This window comes from Aquarana catesbeiana, linkage group LG09 (assembly GCF_042186555.1).
Source record: "Aquarana catesbeiana isolate 2022-GZ linkage group LG09, ASM4218655v1, whole genome shotgun sequence".
In the NCBI taxonomy this organism is placed as follows: domain Eukaryota; kingdom Metazoa; phylum Chordata; class Amphibia; order Anura; family Ranidae; genus Aquarana; species Aquarana catesbeiana.
In genome coordinates, this window is record NC_133332.1 from 53,681,225 (window position 1) to 53,699,558 (window position 18,334).

Genomic DNA, 18,334 nt, shown 5'->3' on the forward strand with positions numbered 1-18,334 from the left:
TGGTCACTGGCAGTTCAACATGGCACCTCATGGCAAAGAACTCTCTGAGGATCTGAAAAAAATAATTTTGCTCTACATAAAGATGGCCTAGGCCTGAGCTGCAGCACAGTGGCCAAGACCATACAGCAGTTTAACAGGACAGGTTCCACTCAGAACAGGCCTCACCATGGTCGACCAAAGAAGTTGAGTGCACGTGCTCAGCATCATATCCAGAGGTTGTCTTTGGGAAATAGATGTATGAGTGCTGCCAGCATTGCTGCAGAGGTTGAAGGGGTGAGGGGTCAGCCTGTCAGTGCTCAGACCATACACCGCACGCTGCATCAAATTGGTCTGCATGGCTGTCATCCCAGAAGGAAGCTTCTTCTAAAGATGATGCACAAGAAAGCCCACAAACAGTTTGCTGAAGACAAGCAGACTAAGGACATATTATTATTGGAACGGTATCCTGTGGTCTGATGAGTTCAAGATAAACTTATTTGGTTCAGATGGTGTCAAGCGTGTGTGGAGGCAACCAGGTGAGGAGTACAAAGACAAGTGTGTCTTGCCTACAGTCAAGCATGGTGGTGGGAGTGTCATGGTCTGGGGCTGCGTGAGTGCTTCCGGCACTGGGGAGATACAGTTTATTGAGGGAGCCATGAATGCCAACATGTACTGTGACATACTGAAGCAGAGCATGAGCCCCTCCCTTCGGAGACTGGGCCACAGGGCAGTATTCCAACATGATAACCACCCCAAACACACCCAAGATGACCACTGCCTTGCTAAAGAAGCTGAGGGTGAAGGTGATGGACTGGCCAAGCATGTCTCCAGACCTAAACCCTATTGATCACCTGTGGGGCATCCCCAAATAGAAGGTGGAGGAGCGCAAGGTCTCTAACATTCACCAGCTCTGTGATGTCATCATGGAGGAGTGGAAGAGGACTCCAGTAGCAACCTGTGAAGCTCTGGTGAACTCCATGTCCAAGAGGGTTAAGGCAGTGCTGTAAAATAATGGTGGCCACACAAAATATTGACACTTTGGGCCCAATTTGGACATTTTCACTTAGAGGTGTACTCACTTTTGTTGCCAGCGGTTTAGACATTAATGGATGTGTGTTGAGTTATTTTGAGGGGACAGCAAATGTACACTGTTATACAAGCTGGACACTCACTACTTTACATTGTAGCAAAGTGTCATTTCTTCAGTGTTGTCACATGAAAAGATATAATAAAAATATTTACAAAAATGTGAGGGGTGTACTCACTTTTGTGAGATACTGTGTAACTGATTTATGGATACAGGACTTTAATTTAAGGAATATGCCCTGCATCAAATTGTTTATTTTTTTGTTTTCCTATTGATTGAGATAAGTATTAAGTTTATGAGTACTTATTTAAAGCTGAACTCCAAACACAACATTTTTCACTGAAATCTATTCCTCAATAGCCACGAAGAATAGAAATCCACTTTGTGCGCACCAAATACCTTTACAAACCCAGATATTATCTTTCAAATGTAGTGATGATGTTATCACCATGCTGTACATAGCCTGTGTAAAGAACAGAGATGTGGGAGGGACCCAGCAAGCCCCACCCACTACAGGCTGCCTGCAGAAAACTACAGGAAGGGGCAGAGACAAGACAAGTAGTGGCGTTGCTATGGGGTGTGGGGGCTGCGGCCTGCACCCAAGTGACACCCACCAGAGTGAAACCATGATCAGACTGGCACCGGCGCCGCAGCTCCCTCCTTCCCTTCCGGGATTTCCTCAGCTGCACGCGATGTGCGGGGAGAGTGGGGGAGAAGGGAGTGAGGCCGAGACAGACAGGGTGCCCGGGCTCCGATCGTCCCATACGCCACAATCATATCTCTCTCCCCGCCGGCTGCACTTACTGCAGACCAGACTATAGCCGCCTCCTCCTCTGCTCTGACATTTCAAGTACACAGTCCGGGAGGAAGAGCCGAGGAAGAGGGACACCGTGCTACAGCACCTGCCCTCTCCATCCATCCACCTGATCCCATCCCGGCTCCATCCAGCCCCTCCCCCTCCCCCCCATCCCCACTCCATCAAGCCCCCTCAATTCCATCCCAAATCTATCCACCCCCCCTCGATCCCATCCCGACTCCATCCAGCATCCTGATCCCATCCTGGCTCCATCCACCATCCCGATCCCATCCCGGCTCCATCCTGCATCCCGATCCCATCCTGGCTCCATCCACCATCCCGATCCCATCCAAGTTCCATCCACCATCCCGATCCCATCCAAGTTCCATCCACCATCCCGATCCCATCCCAGCTCCATCCATTCCCCTGATTCCATTCTGGCTCCATCCATCCCACCGATCCCATTCCGGCTCCATCCATTCCCCCAATCCCATATCCACCACCCTGATCCCATCCCGGCTCCATTCATCCACCCCCCGATCCCATCCCGGCTCCATCCATCCATGCCCCCCGATCCCATTCTGGCTCCATCCATTCCGACTCTATCCACCACCCTGATCCCATCCCGGCTCCATCCATCCACCCCCCGATCCCACCCCGGCACCCCCCGATGCACTAGCCTGCATAAATGGGGGCGGGGGGTTGGCACCAGATGACACCAACCCTAGTGACGCCACTGAAGACCAGTCGCCCTGTACAAGGTGAGAAAGTAGCAGTGAGCGGTCTTTATTACAGGAAGCTCCTGCACAGAGGGAAAGTCTCACTCTGATCTGGGAGAAATACACAAAACACACCAAGATTCAAGGAAGAATACACATGACTCTTGTAGTTAGACAATATTTGTTCCCTTCTGAGCCCATGCTGTGCAGCTGTCCTGCTGCTTAGTAGACACAGGAAGCTTGGCACAGGCACCATTCAGAGAACACTTTGCATTATTCAATGAATGCAAAGCATTTTCTTATTGGACGAGGTGGAGATTGTGATGTCACCACCCCACCTCTCCATCTCATCCAATCAGAGAGTGTTTTGCATCTATTGAGAAAAGTGTTCCCTGAATGGCACCCATGCTGTGTTCATTAAGCAGCAGGGCAGCTGTTCGGAAAAAAAACTCGATAGCTAGTGGCTATGACTGTAGTAGCAGTGCCTACTACAGTGATTTCCAGCTTCCATGGGGATCCCACATGCATACATCCCAACTTTTTGAGATGGGAATGAGGGACACCTATTAGCAAAAGGTACGTAGGCATAGGACACACACCCTGCCACGCCCCCTTAAATGAGAATTCTACAAAAAATTATTAGGTAAACCCACAAGTGCTTTTTTTTTACCACTACTATTACTTTATATTGGCTTTTGAAAATTACAAATGCAGCAATTTAGAAATTGGATGAAAGGTTCAGCACTGGGAAACACTTTTTGAAAGATAAAAAGTGCACTTATATATAACTGTATGGATCAGACCAAAATGAGGGACTAATGAGGAGGAAAGAGGGACAGAGGGACATTGTTCCAAATCAGGGACAGTCCCTCGAAATCAGGGACAGTTGGGAGCTATGCCCACAGGTATGGCACATATCCATGGCAAATATCCATACCTAAACCTCCGGTTTAAAGCTTTGATCTGCTGTGCTCTTCAGTTTAGCATTTCCCCAGAATCGATATCTTCTAAGGCCAGCAATGATTGGTAATTGCAGCAATTTTGGGCTTTCCTGTTAGCAGTAGATAAACATGTACACATAGCTCCTAACTGTCCAGTGGCTGGCGGCAAACAATCCTCACCTGTCCCTCATTTTGGTCTGATCTATATAGTTGTATATAAAATGCACTATTTATCTTTCAAAAGTGTTTCCCAGTGCTAAACCTTTCATCCAACTTCTATATTGCTGCATTTGTACATTTCAAACGCCAATATAAAGGAATAGTAGTGGTAAAGAAGCACTTGTGGGTTTAGCTAATTCTCCTTTAAGGGGGCGTGGCAAGGGGTGTGTCCTATGCCTACATACTTTTGCTAATAGTTCCCATCTCAAAAAGTTGGGAGCTATGTATAAGTGCTGATTTACTAAAGAAGCAGAGGCTGTTCATGTTTGTTGCTTGGTAAATAAGATGAAGCTGTGTTCACTTTGAAACTCCAATCATCTGCATGAGAAATAAAAAAAAGTTGAAGAGGATTGGATGATTGAAGAAAAAATGGCTTTACTACACGTGTCAAACACAATGCCCCTGGGCCGAATCTGGCCCGCCAGGCCATTTCATGTGGCCCTTGCACCTCTCCTGCAGCTGTGGCACCCCCCTCGTCTCCACCTCCACCTTGTCTCAGCAATCGACAGCTGAGAGAAGGACAGAACTCCACCTACAGATCCTGCACCTCTCTGTGCAGCTGCAGCACCTCCTCATCTCTGCCTCCCCTGGTCTCAGCATTCAGCAGCTGACTCCAGCTGGTCCTCCTCCAGACCCAGCACTTTCTGCTTTTTAGCTTTGCCCCCAGCCACTTCCCAGATACAGCAAAAGGTAGGAGGAGAGCTCTATGATGTAAGGAAGGGTGGGGGAATCTTGAACGCCCTGCTCCAAAACAGTGATGCTGTGCAGCCCAACTGCCTGCGTCCTAGCAACCGGTTATGCTGTGAGCCCAACCACCAGCTTCCTAGTAACCAATGATGTACAGCCACACAGCATCATTGGTTGCTAGGACACTGTTGGCTTGGCCATTGCATAGTTGGCTGCTGTGCCTTCATTCTAGCAACCAAAGGAGGAGGGAGTGGCAAAAACAGTAGGTTCAGGCAGCAATTAATCTAGGCACCCCTCCTGCCTGTACTCATAAAATAAGTAGGCCAAAACAGTCTTCCCTTTTTGATAACACGAATATCCTTGCTGTCATAAAGATCTAATGGCTTTAATACTTTGAGACATGAGGGGGTTATTTACTAAAGCTGGAGAGTGCACAATCTGGTGCAGCTCTGCATAGAAACCAATCATCTTCCAGGTTTTATTGCCAAGGCTTTATTGAACAAGCTGAAGGTAGAAGCCGATTGGCTAATATGCACAGCTGCACCAGATCTTGAGTGCAGCAGTTTTAGTCATACCTCCCAACTTTTTGAGATGAGAATGAAGGACATCTATCAGCAAAAGTGTGCAGGCATAGGACACACCCCCTGCCACGACCCCTTAAAGGAGAATTGTACAAAAAAACAAGATTGGTTAAACCCACAGGTGCTTTTTTTTTTACCACTACTTTTCCTTTATATTGGCTTTTGAAATTTACAAATGCAGCAATTTAGAAATCAGATGAAAGGTTTGGCACTGGAAAACACTTTTTGACAGATAAAAAGTGCATTTTATATACATCTATGTAGATCAGACCAAAATGAGGGACAAATGAGGAGGAAAGAGGGACAGAGGGATGTTGCTCCAAATCAGGGACAGTCCCTCAAAATCAGGGACAGTTGGGAGCTGTGGTTTTAGTAAATGTCCCCCTATGGACTCTCATCTGCATGCTCATTCTTGGCCAATGACTCGGAAAGTATTGACCTCAGATACAGCCAGGCAACAATATTTTGAGGTCACCAATGGCAGCCCCCCATGTTTCTCTCACGTATGAATATCATGAGATGTCCATGTCACTGTGTGATCTCCTGTATGCCCTCTGGGATGTGCCCTCTCTGTTTTGGACTCTGTGCCAAGGCCAGAAATATTCCTTCTAATCCTATTGACAAACCAAATGCAATCAGCCCCTGAACATCTGGAGAGATTTAACAAATTAAAGAGCCTCTCGCTCCTCGCTGACACAGACTACGATTACACTGTAGCAGACGGATTCCCTTCATGTGAGAGCGATATAATGGACCCACATTCACCCATTGTGGACTGATGAACGATTCTTTCACCCGTGGCTGAGGTCCCAAGCAGTGGATACCACAATGGACTTCTCTCTGGTGGATGAGCAGGTACAAGGAATCCATAGAGAAGGTCACAGCCAAAGGAAGGCATTTATTTGGTAATGGGGTTTTATTAATGGGAACATTTTATAAGGCAGGAGAAAGAAATATAAACTAAATAAGAAAGAAGTATAACTTAAAATAACTAAATACATCGGGGCATTGACAGATCCGGCTGTTCACTTATTAAAAATCTGCATGGGTTTGATATGTGAAAAGCATTGTCCCTATTGTTTGTAACCAATCAGATCTTTGATTTCATTCTCTGATCTGCCTGGGAAGAATATGGGCTGGTTCCGCTTTAGGCAACAGCACCGCGTTTATAGTCTCTCAATGTAATGTGATCTATAGCTATTTGCAGAGCATTGCATAGGCTGCAGCATATCTCAGCTTTATGTGGTCTACAACAATGGAAGATGAGATCTGACCTGCCGCTAGCTTATTACGACAAAGTTTGCATTGACCTTTTTAGTACATTCATTGTGAGGCACATGATCTTACTTGTCATCACTGAACTGGCACGCACTTTTGTACTCACAATCCTTGCAATGAGGAACACTTCTGCACTCACCACGACTGCACTGACTTGCTTCTGCACTCGCCACCATTGCAATGATGCACACCTTTACACTTGCTCCCATTACACTGACGTATGCTTCTGAACTCGCCACCCCAGCACCAACGCACACTTCTGCACTCGCCGCCACAGCACCAACGCACACTTCTGCACTCGCCGCCACAGCACCAACGCTCACTCCTGCACTCGCCGCCACAGCACCAACGAACACTTCTGCACTCGCCGCCACAGCACCAACGAACACTTCTGCACTCGCCGCCACAGCACCAACGCACACTCCTGCACTCACTGCCACAGCACCAACGCACACTCCTGCACTCGCCGCCCCAATGCACACTTCTGCACTCACCGCCACAGCACCAACGCACACTCCTGCACTCGCCGCCCCAATGCACACTTCTGCACTCACCGCCACAGCACCAACGCACACTCCTGCACTCGCCGCCCCAATGCACACTTCTGCACTCACCGCCACAGCACCAACGCACACTCCTGCACTCGCCGCCCCAATGCACACTTCTGCACTCACCGCCACAGCACCAACGCACACTCCTGCACTCGCCGCCCGGGCACCAACGCACACTTCTGCACTCGCCGCCCCGGCACCAACGCACACTTCTGCACTCATCGCCATGGCACCAACGCATACTCCTGCACTCGCCGCCACCGCACACTCCTGCACTCGCCGCCACGGCACCAACGCACACTTTTAAACTCGCTGCCACAGCACCAACGCACACTTTTGCACTCGCTGCCACAGCACCAACATACACTTTTGCACTTGCCGCCCCACCACCAAACGCACACTTCTGCATTCGCCGCCCCAGCACCAGGGCACGTTTTTGCATTCACAGCCACAGCACCAAACACACACTCCTGCACTTGCTCCCATTGCAACAATCCACACTTCAGCACTCGCCACCACTGCATTGACACACACTTCTGTACTTCCCATTCTTGTAACAATGCACAGTTGTGCACTCGCCAGCACAGAACTGACTTGCTCTTCTACTCTTGCTCCCATTGCAACGATGCACACTTTTGCACTCACCATCACTGCACTGACTTGCTCTTCTATTCTTGCCGCCATTGCATTACAGCACCAATACATACTTCCACATTCACCGCTACAGCACCAACACACACTCCTGCACTCGCCACCACAGCACCAACGTCCACTTTTGCATTTGCCACCACAGCACCAATGCACACTTTTGAACTTGTTCCCAATGCAACATACCACCCTTCAGCACTCGCCCCACTGCATTGACGCACACCTATGCACTTCCCATCATTGCAAAGATGCACACTTTTACACTCACCATCGCACTGACTTGCTCTTCTACTCTTGTCGCCATTGCATCACAGCACCGATGTACACTTCTACACTCACCACCACTGCACCGATGTACACTTCTACACTCACCACCACAGCACCGATGTACACTTCTACACTCACCACCACCGCACCGATGTACACTTCTACACTCACCACCACACACTTCTACACTCACCACCACTGCACTGATGTACACTTCTACACTCACCACCACCGCACCGATGTACACTTCTACACTCACCACCACCGCACCGATGTACACTTCTACACTCACCACCACCGCACCGATGTACACTTCTACACTCACCACCACACACTTCTACACTCACCACCACTGCACTGATGTACACTTCTACACTCACCACCACCGCACCGATGTACACTTCTACACTCACCACCACCGCACCGATGTACACTTCTACACTCACCACCACCGCACCGATGTACACTTCTACACTCGCCACCACTGCACCGATGTACACTTCTACACTCACCACCACACACTTCTACACTCACCACCACTGCACTGATGTACACTTCTACACTCACCACCACCGCACCGATGTACACTTCTACACTCACCACCACCGCACCGATGTACACTTCTACACTCGCCACCACTGCACCGATGTACACTTCTACACTCACCACCGCTGCACCGATGTACACTTCTACACTCACCACCACACACTTCTACACTCGCCACCACTGCACACACTTCCATCTTCATTCTATTTAACAAACAGGCAAATTCCTATACGTGCAGAACATTTCCAAAGAAGTGAGATGGTATATTTTCTCGAAATTCATAGGATTATCATCAACATTGGCTGAAATTATAAATCAGGCTTATGATGGAAGTTCATGCACTGGCAGCTAAAATGAGAGATCAGAGAACAAATTCTTATCTGCGGGCTCTTTAGTTCAGTGTTGTGTTTCAGTCACTGAGTGAGGCTGCAAAGAGTCCATTAATGAAGCAGGGACCAGACCATAAAGAGAAATAATTGCAAACGGGGAGTGTGTGCTCTTCCCCTCAATGGAGACACCAGTAGAACTAGAACCTTTATGTTTGTTTAAAGTTGAACTACACTGCATCTGAGCACCACAAACCAAAAATGCTTGAATTCATTTTTAATATTCAAAGCAAACCCCCCCCTCCATCCATGTCTCCATGCTTTATTTTGTTGACAAATCACTTTGAAACCCCCCCCAGCATTTCTTGGCCTTGGCCATGGCCATCTTGAGTAAGGGCAAATGATTCATGTAGCATTTACTTCCTGGAATCCATCCGCCCTTAGCTGAGAAAGCCCCTGCTCCTCTCCTGAAGACTCCTGGGATGTATGACATCATTTGCCTGGGCCTGGAAACCAGGAAGTAACTAAAGAAATGTAAAAAAAAATAACAAAAACAAACAAAAAATACATGATATACCTTCCTACCTTCTTACTAATGCTAGCAGCATGGGGATTAAAAATATAGTCAGTGTTGACAGAGAGAGTGAAGTTCCGCTTTAAGTAATATTTTGATTACTTTTGGTATTCCTTTTCTTGGTATTTCCTTTTCTTTTGTCCCCAGCAGTTATCGACAATGAGTGGAATATTTTTGTATGCCTCCTACAATGGGGACCTGTCATTCCAGACTTCGTTGTCCACTCTCAGCACAGGACCAGGACAGAGGTCAGATCAGACAGACAGGGGACACCGGACAAGCGATACGGTCTGGTTGTGGATTGCTATTTTGGCCACGGTGGGAAACATCATGGTTCTGGGGGTGGTGTGTGCATGTACCTTCTGAAGGATCGTTATAGGGCAGTGCACTCTGAGGGTCCAACGGAATGTGTTGCCTACAGATAATTAGCACGGGGTGTCTTGCTGCATGTATGTACTGTATTTTGCTCTGTATTTAGAAGTGTGTAGTTTGTCATGCAAAGATTAAATGGTATATAAAGCCTAACAATGAACTTATCCTAATTACTCCATTTTGGTCTGTTAAATATACTATGGAAAGAGTTTTGTTATACGTGTAGAAGTGCAAAAGTACCTGTTGATCCTGCCAGAAAGCCAATGCACTCCTGACTTCCTATTCACTTTTCCTGTCAGTATCTCAACCAGTGTTATAAGCCCTACCCAGTTCATTCACCAGACTATAGAACCATATCTCCCAACTGTCCCTGATTGCGAACAAAGTAGTTCTGTCCCTTTCCTCCTCATTTGTCCCTCATTTTTGTCTGATCTATATAGTTATATATGAAATGCACTTTTTATCTTTCCAAAAGTGTTTCCCCAGGGCTAAACCTTTCATCTGATTTCTAAATTGCTGCATTTGTGCATTCCAAAAGCCAATATAAAGGAATAGTAGTGGTAAAAAAAATAAAAAATAAAAAGCACTTGTAAGTTTAGTTTAAGGGGGTAACTCCACTTTCGTGGGGAAAAAAATAGCAAAAAAAGAAAAAAAAAAATAATATAGCACATATAATCGACACTAATATTGTAATTGAATGTTATTTTTCCTTTTTCAATCTGCAGCCGCTGTAATTTTCTGAGGATGCAATGCAATGCAATATGGCTACCTGGAGTTGTTCTGTACACAGAGTGTGTACTGACCACTCCCCAGAAACATTATTTCCTTCTTGTGTGATAGGCAGACTTCTGGGGAAAATTGGTGAGCCAAAGATACAAGTCAGATTTTGGGCATCCCCTGCAACAAAAATGTAATTTTTGGAAAGATACTTTCGTCTAAAGGGATGCAGGCCCAGCAGATTTCCTCATTAGTACCCTGCAGATGCACACCTGACAGTTAATTATGAAACCACTCCCATTAGACCCACTCGGTACAGAGAAACGCACATGGATTTCTTTTAAACAACAAAAGGTAGGAATCTGCAACAAAGCTTGTTATAATCCTTGCAACGTACATAGATCACCCAGAGGGGAATGTTTCTTTCTCAACAAAAGTGGAGTTACGCTTTAACTTTAAGGGGGCGGGGTAGAGGGTGTGTCCAAAGCCTACATACTTTTTACTAATAAGTGTCCCTTGTTCCCATCTGAAAAAGTTAGGAGGGATGTAGAGGACCCCCCCCCGAAGTGTTGTCCTAATACACTTGCTGTTCCAGGGTGACAACACTGCTCCTCCATAGAGACAGCACAGTGAGGTGCATTGTCACCTTAGGACAGGAGGTTTGTTAACAGCAGGATAACGAGGTAAACATAAAGGGGGGAAATGCCTGAAAAAATAATGCCCAAAGTGGTGAATTGATGGCACTGGAACCCCGAGTGAATAGAGCTTTCCTGTTTGAAACTGATTCCATCACAACTGTGCCGATGATAAATCAATGGAGTAACAAAGTGATATGTGGGCTGCTTCCATCCACCAAGGTGCTGCCATAGAAGCCTCCTGATATGAATGCAATGTTTAGTATGGCGCTCTGACTTTCAGACTCAAGAGTTTTAAGGTCCTAGAGTAAGATTTTATTCCAAAAACATTGTAGCCCTGATGAAGCAGGCATTGTATGGCCCCTGAAATGCATTGGGTATTCCACTTAAAGAGGAAGTAAACTTCCTCTGCAGACATTTACCTATAGGTAAGCCTATAATAAGGCTTACCTATAGGTAGTGTAAATATAAAAAGATAAATGTATACCAGTTTACCAGATCTTGTAATGGTTGAGCGATGTTCGATCCATATACAGGTTTGTTTTCTTTGTTGTTTGTGTATGAAAATACATAAAATTTTACTTTAAAAAAAAAAAAATATATATATATATATATATATATATATATATATATATATATATATATATATATATATAAAAAGATATATACACATTACATACAGCCAGTGAAATCGCTGGCGCATGCGCTCTGAAGGAACGGCCCCGATGCCGTCCCTTTTGATCCCTGTGCCGTGAATGATGGCTACCGCAGGCATGCGCGAGAGTGACGTCATTGCGGCTCCGGTCAATCACAGCACCAGAGCCGAATCTGTAAGAAACTCCAGGAAAGATGTTGGCCGTGTCAGCTGTGTGCAGGTGCCGTTGCAACAGCTTCGCTCTAAGGTAAGTATTTCATAAGGAACAAGTATGCAATGCATACTAGATCATTGTGCCTTTGTCTTGCAGGTTTTTTTTTTTTCTGAAGTTTTCTTTAATATATGTTTGGTCTAAAATCCTACTTTTAGACTCAAATACTAAAAAAATAATGCAGCCCCTTCATATAAGGGCTGGTATGCTGAAATTGAATTGTTTTTGTTCTTGGGTTTAGATACACTAATAGCGACACAAGAGCTGGCATCAAGAGATATTATACAAGTGATTTTTTTTATTAACATAAAAAAAAAAAATAATAATAATAATAATATCAGGTTACATATAGTATCATACACCTATTACAATGTCTTAATGCACTGTGCTTTCACCAGAATTGCCAAAAAAAAAAAAAAAAAATACATAAAAAAACAAAAAAAACAGTTTTGACTTTTATTACAGAATGACTACTTATCTACTGTGGTCTTTCTTTAAAGAGCCAGTAATGTGTTGGGTTCACACTATGAATCGCACAGCACATCCCTGTGCAATTCAGTGCAATGCAATTTGAGCCCATTTATTTTGAAGGAGTTCCAATCACTCTGCATGGCACCAAAAGTAATGCATGCACTACTTTTGGAAACGCACCACCCTTGCGATCTGTAATAGTTTTGTACCATGCGATCCGGTGCAGGCAAATGCACTGTCATTCACATTGCACTGACACCCACTGCAGATCACAAGGGTGGTGCGTTTTGAATGCAGTGCAGGAAATGCGCATGGATTGCGGGTTTCCCACACCATGTTCCAGTTGGAACCGGGACTAATCAGATTACTGCTTCTCTATACAATATACCTACACTGGTTTCATGTGTTCTATACACGGCTTATACTATTATTTACATTTCATTTCTTCTCAGTTTTTGGAATTCTCTTAAATGCCAAATTCTACCTTTTGCAAAAAAATATATGCACCTATATTTATTGATAACAAAATGTGCATCAATTATTTTTTTTGCAATTTGGGAACCTGCAAAGCATTGCAACTGCGATCAGTGAATCATGGGTGCAATGCTCTGGCTTCTGCAGACTATATCTCAAGCTGTAGATCCGCGCCAAAAGTACAGAACTTCAGTTATGGAGCTGGAGAAGAGAATCAATCAACTAGAAGTGCAGAGACGTTACTACTACGTTTGTGCTCTATTAATACAAGTCCCTCTGCTGTAGTGGCAGATGAGACTTGTCATTCTTTCATTCACAAATTACTGTGAATAAATGATGTGGTTGTGTGGGCGGAGCCATGCACAGCTATGTCTAAGTTTAATAATTACAGGATGCTGCAGAGAGAAGAACCCCCCCCCCCCCCCCCGATACTGTAAGGGATAGAGGGGGGCTGCAGAGTGTAATCATGTTTGATGTTCTACCCTAAACATGGGTGTAACATGAAACATGGTCAGAAGATAGACTTCTCTTTTAAACCGCACTTGCTCTTCATCACTCGTACTATAGATAGAGGAGGCTTGACGAACATAAAACCCTGAAAACAAAATACTGTATATGAACACAATGAAATAGGGAAGTGTTAAAGTAGTAAAGGTGTGCAATACAAATGATAAAAAAATGAAGATCCCTATTGAATAGGGTGTGGGGTTTTAGACACTCTAAGAAAAGATAAAAACGAATAATGGCGGAGATATTAGAAAAGACACTACAGTAAAGCGGTGTTGTGCAATATCATTAACTAAAGTCAGCCATACATGGATCGAAATTTGGCTCGTTCACAAAGGACCGGATGAATTTTGATCCATGTATGGGCACCCCAGTTGTACACAAGTCAATCGAACGACTAGTGTACAATCAGCCTGTCGGGTTTATCCCAATTGTTTAGTGCCGTCGGCTATAGCCGGCAACACTAATCATTGTGTTCTGCTGGCAGGGATTTCCCCCTCAAGACCCGCTGTATTTATTGGGAAATAAAGCCATTTTTTTTCAGTGGAAGGAAAAAAAAAATCAAATCTATGGCCTGTCTAAATCTACAGGGGTGGGTGTAGTATGGACCATAAGGTGTCAGACCTTACCGTTGCAGTTTGGCTTATAAACACAGCCACAAGGGGGCCAAACAGCAGCCAGAGCCTCCATAAAAACATCACCGGGACCCGCAGCTACTGTGTGCAATCGCCCATAGATTGCAATTACAAGATGCGGCTTTAGACGGGCATGTGCTGGTGGTTGCGTAAAGAACGCGCATGGATGTAAGACCCAAATGCAGGCTGTCTGTGTTTGGGGCATATATCCATGCGCATGCTTCACGCAGCCACTGGTGCATACCCAAAAACTGCAGTGTATTGTAAACTGCTGTGTATGGGCAGATGTACGCAGCAGCTTTGGGTGCCAAGGAAGTTTGTAACCTTTGAGACGTTGGGCCTCTAGTGGGTGTGTGCGCAAGCCCTTAGTAAGTCAATAACCAGAAACAAAAACATACCAAAAAATATATATATATATATATACACATATATCGGTGACATCAGAACTCCCTGCACAAAGCCAAAGGATTAGCACAACAGGCAGGCAAATGGCATCTTTGGGAGACTGAGAATTGTAGAATGAATGTTCTAAGGCTTGTGGAAACCTGACCATCACTCCTGCAGTATATGGCCAAAGTATGTAGACCCCCCCTCCAAATTATTGAGTTCTGGGTGAAGTGCATTGACTGGCTAGGGAACGAGTCATGCTTTGACTGGCTTGAGAAAAGGCCCCGCGCTGCGCGTTTTATGGACGGCGTGGCCGCAGCTTTACCCAGCGACAGAGAGAGCGAAGAGGAAGGCACACCCACCACTGCCCGGACAGCCGCAAACATAACCTCACTCACCGAAACACCCAAAGTAAGAGATAGAGCCACCTTCCCAGAAGAGTGGAGGTTGTTATACCCCAAAGGATGGTAGTAGGGGGTGTGAAGGGTAACTCCATATTTTAAAACCAAATATCCAATAAGTTCATATAGGTGTGATGGTCAGGTGTCCACAAACCTTTGGCCATATAGTCTCTTATCATAAGCTCCCGTTAAATGTACCCACCACACACACACAAATACAGTAGAGATTCATACATTATGTAACCCTCAGGTTTTCAACCTCATAATGGACAACTTTAAAAAGAAAATCAAGATTTCAAGTGATAATGGGATGGGGTATGTGGTACAGTCTCAAAATGTACTTCTGCACATTAGCAATGGAAAAAAAAAAAAAAAAATAGATCAGACTGGAAACTTTCATCCAATTCATTACTGTTCTTGCCGATGACTCAAAAGAAAAATTTACTGATGTGTTTTGTGATGTTCTGCTAACAAAGAATAAATACACATGTTGGCTGAAGGAGAAAAAAAAAAAAAGGAAAAGAGGTTTCACTGTTCTGACTTCTCCCAGACAATCAAAGGATCAGAACAGTGCAGGATTTCCGATTCTTACATTATTAGCTCTAGGATGAACTTTGGCCACAAGTAAAAGTCATAAACAAGCTGGAAAGTGCTGGAATCAATACATGTTAGATCCAGTAATTCATCAAGTGTTCAGAGACAATAAAGGAATGTCTGAGGACAATGTGTCCATTTCCCAGCATAAAACTCTACATACCACTTGATTTTTTGGATCCAGCCAGTAATAAGAATTAATCCCCTCTTATCTCAGTCTGTAAAACTGTAGAGATTGACAGGCAATCTAAGGACACAGTAAACAATAATCTGATATAATAAAAAGGACAAGGACACTCGGCTGTTCATTAGCAACTATTCACTCAAGTCATCTTACTTCCAGGGTATGAGAACTACCAATATATCATGTGTGGGGTCTATGTGCAAAGACCATCCAACTCCACTCCAATCAAAAGCATTGGCTGGATTCATTTCCCAATTTGGATTTCCAATTCCCAGCAGAAGTGACCTGTCCTCTAAAAAATGGGTGGGGGTCCAGTTTATAGAGTCAGTCCACTTACAACCAGAATTTTTTTTTAGAAAGTAATGTTGGCTAGCTGAACCACATATTGGCTTCTTTTGCCTCTTGGCACTGTAGCAGCCAGACGTTTCATGTTTTCATGTGTAGTAGGCCAACCTGACTTGAGATTTCAGATGGAGAAAGCAGAACCCCCTGATGCAGCAAGGGAAGCAAAACCCACAGGTGGTGCGAAGTCTAGAACAAAGACATGAGACTTGCTCATAAGAAAACAGAAACAAGTGGTGGCTGAGCTAGTCGCCATCTACCAAACTAACAAAAATATACACCCTAGTGTGTTGAAAGAACTTAGCCGGGTTCTACACAGAGTAGATGAAAGACTGTAATCCTAATTTTGACTACATCATGCTTCTAAAAAATAAAAAAAAATCCCCCAAAAATATGAATAGCTCTTTATTTATTGATTTTTTTTTTAAAAAAGCGATTTGATGGGAAAGTGGTATTCCTAAAATGGAAAATCCTTTTAACAAAGGATGATACCAACATAACAAAATGTGTCAGTCACACTGAGGAATTACACTGTCAGTCAAATCTTAAAGAGGAACTAAAGTTTGCAATACTGGCCTTAGCTTCAATGGTCTGACACCCGTGAGCTTTCACGCTGGCTTCTTCCAGGGTGCCGGTCTTCGTGGCATCCTGACTGGCCGGCGTGGGATGATGTCACTCCTGTGCATGCACAAGAGTGCAGTAATCCTGGCACACAGGCACATTGCCAGAATGTAAACAGAGTTGCACATGTGCATCTCAGTGTACATTCTACAGAAGACTGGAAGAAGGCAGAGAGAGAACGGAAGAATGTCCAAAGACTAACACACAATGTAACAGTAATTAAAAAAATAAGCACTAGTCATGTTGGCAAAATGCCCAGAACAAAGATGGCACTTGTAAAAGGCACTGCTGGGTATTCCTATTCAGGATCAGAGTTGTAACAAGGCACAAAAATTGTTGTTTGCTCCTGAATCAGTGCTGTAAGGAAGAACTTTTACTTCCCACCTATGAACTGATTTGGCAAGACATGCAAGTAAACATTTGTATCATAAAAAAAATCCAAAATAAATAAATAGAGGAATGGATCATTATGTAATGACTTCCTTTAGAGACAAGTCTCAATGTTGTTATAAAACCTAACCTTAAAGTCCAACTGCAGTCAAACCATTTAAGGTCTGTACAGATAGGGAAGGGTTTGAATCTGTCAGGTTTTTACTGCCTCCTTATCGAAGATTTACTGTAACTTCTTGTCCCAGTGTCACAAGGACCGATGCAAAGACAGCAACAACAGCCCCTGTTTTTTTTTTTTTTTTTTTTAGAAGAGTTGGGAGGGGTTGGAATATCGGTCAGGTTTACGTTGTTTTGTGTCTTCCTGTCCCAGTGAATCCCACACCCTCCAATTTCTTGTTGAGGTATCACTGGGACAAGAAGTGATGTGAAACCTCCACAACAACAAGGACAAAGACAGCAATAATAGATGACAGATGTAGTGACTGATATCCTCCCTATTGGCAGCTAAAAAAAAAAAAAAAAAAAAAAAAAAAAGGAAGAGGAAAGAGGTTTGGCTGCAGTTGAGCTTTAACCTCTTGGCGCCGACACCTCTCGGCCCTTAAAGGGGTTTAGGATGCCAGGAGGCGGGGCGGGGTTAATGATCATGTGACAGCCGCGACTGCCTGTCACAAGATCAGAAAGCTCCTGATCGCAAATTCGACAGCTTTCCGTTAGCCGCTGGTAACTTAGCTGGGAGCGTGCGCATGCTCGGCACAGCTGTATTTACACTAATTCACACAAATATTCGGCCGGTGCCAATGGGTTAATAAGCATGCAATTTAGAAATGGGTAGGAATACTCTTAGTAAGATCAGGGGTAAAATGGCTACGCCTGTGCTAACCTTCCTCCAGCCTATTATTCAGAGTAATCTTCTGCTCTACAGCCGCTGTCAAAATGAGGTCTCATTTAGCCTAGGCTTCTGTGGAACTTTGGGAGGAGATGGTGAAGATGAGGAGGAGGTGTCTGCTGCAGAAGGTAAAGAAGGTGATGACGGTGCTACACAAAGTGGTGGGGGTGGAGGAGGGGCAGGTGAAACTGGCCGTCTAACTGGAGCAGAGGATCGAGGCGATTTCATCCTGGTGGCGGCCACTTCCATGCTGGAACGTCGTGTGTCTGAGTGGTGTGATTCTGTATTACGAGCAAGCTCTTGGCAGCGCTCCACAAAGCTGCCACTGGCGCGGGGAGATGGTGGATCAGAAACTGCGGAAAACGCCTGGCCTTCTGCCCTTAACTGGCAGCTCTGTGGTTTACTAGATCTCATGCTGGAGCGAGGGAGAGAGTCCGACTTGTTTAAAGAGCTGAAACTCCCAGATATGTGTGGCTGCAAGCTGCACATTGAGGCCCAGCCTTCTGTGGGACGAGTAGACGCAGCGGGGCGTTGAGAGGTGGTTATCATAAGCCTGGAGAATCGATCTCGCATGTTGTCACCCAGCTGAGACTGCAAGCTGAAATACAAAAACATAAAAAAGAGGGGTTATTGCTGCACTTCTTTGTGAAATG

The 18,334-nt window shown here is 44.9% G+C and overlaps 1 protein-coding gene and 1 long non-coding RNA gene across 2 annotated transcripts in view; one reads left to right on the forward strand and one right to left on the reverse strand.

Moving 5' to 3' along the window:
- Nucleotides 1–5,710: 5,710 nt before the first annotated feature.
- Nucleotides 5,711–9,735, forward strand: LOC141107636 (uncharacterized). The gene is made up of 2 exons (XR_012235942.1): nucleotides 5,711–5,864; nucleotides 9,350–9,735. It is a non-coding gene; the product is annotated as an uncharacterized lncRNA (long non-coding RNA).
- Nucleotides 9,736–12,708: 2,973 nt separating this feature from the next.
- SHKBP1 (SH3KBP1 binding protein 1) overlaps nucleotides 12,709–18,334 on the reverse strand; it is a 55,454-nt gene continuing 49,828 nt past the window's right edge. The window contains exon 18 of the mRNA XM_073598511.1: nucleotides 12,709–18,279. Within this exon, the coding sequence (XP_073454612.1) occupies nucleotides 17,724–18,279 (556 nt within the window). The 3' untranslated portion in view covers nucleotides 12,709–17,723. The remainder of the gene's footprint in view (nucleotides 18,280–18,334) is intronic.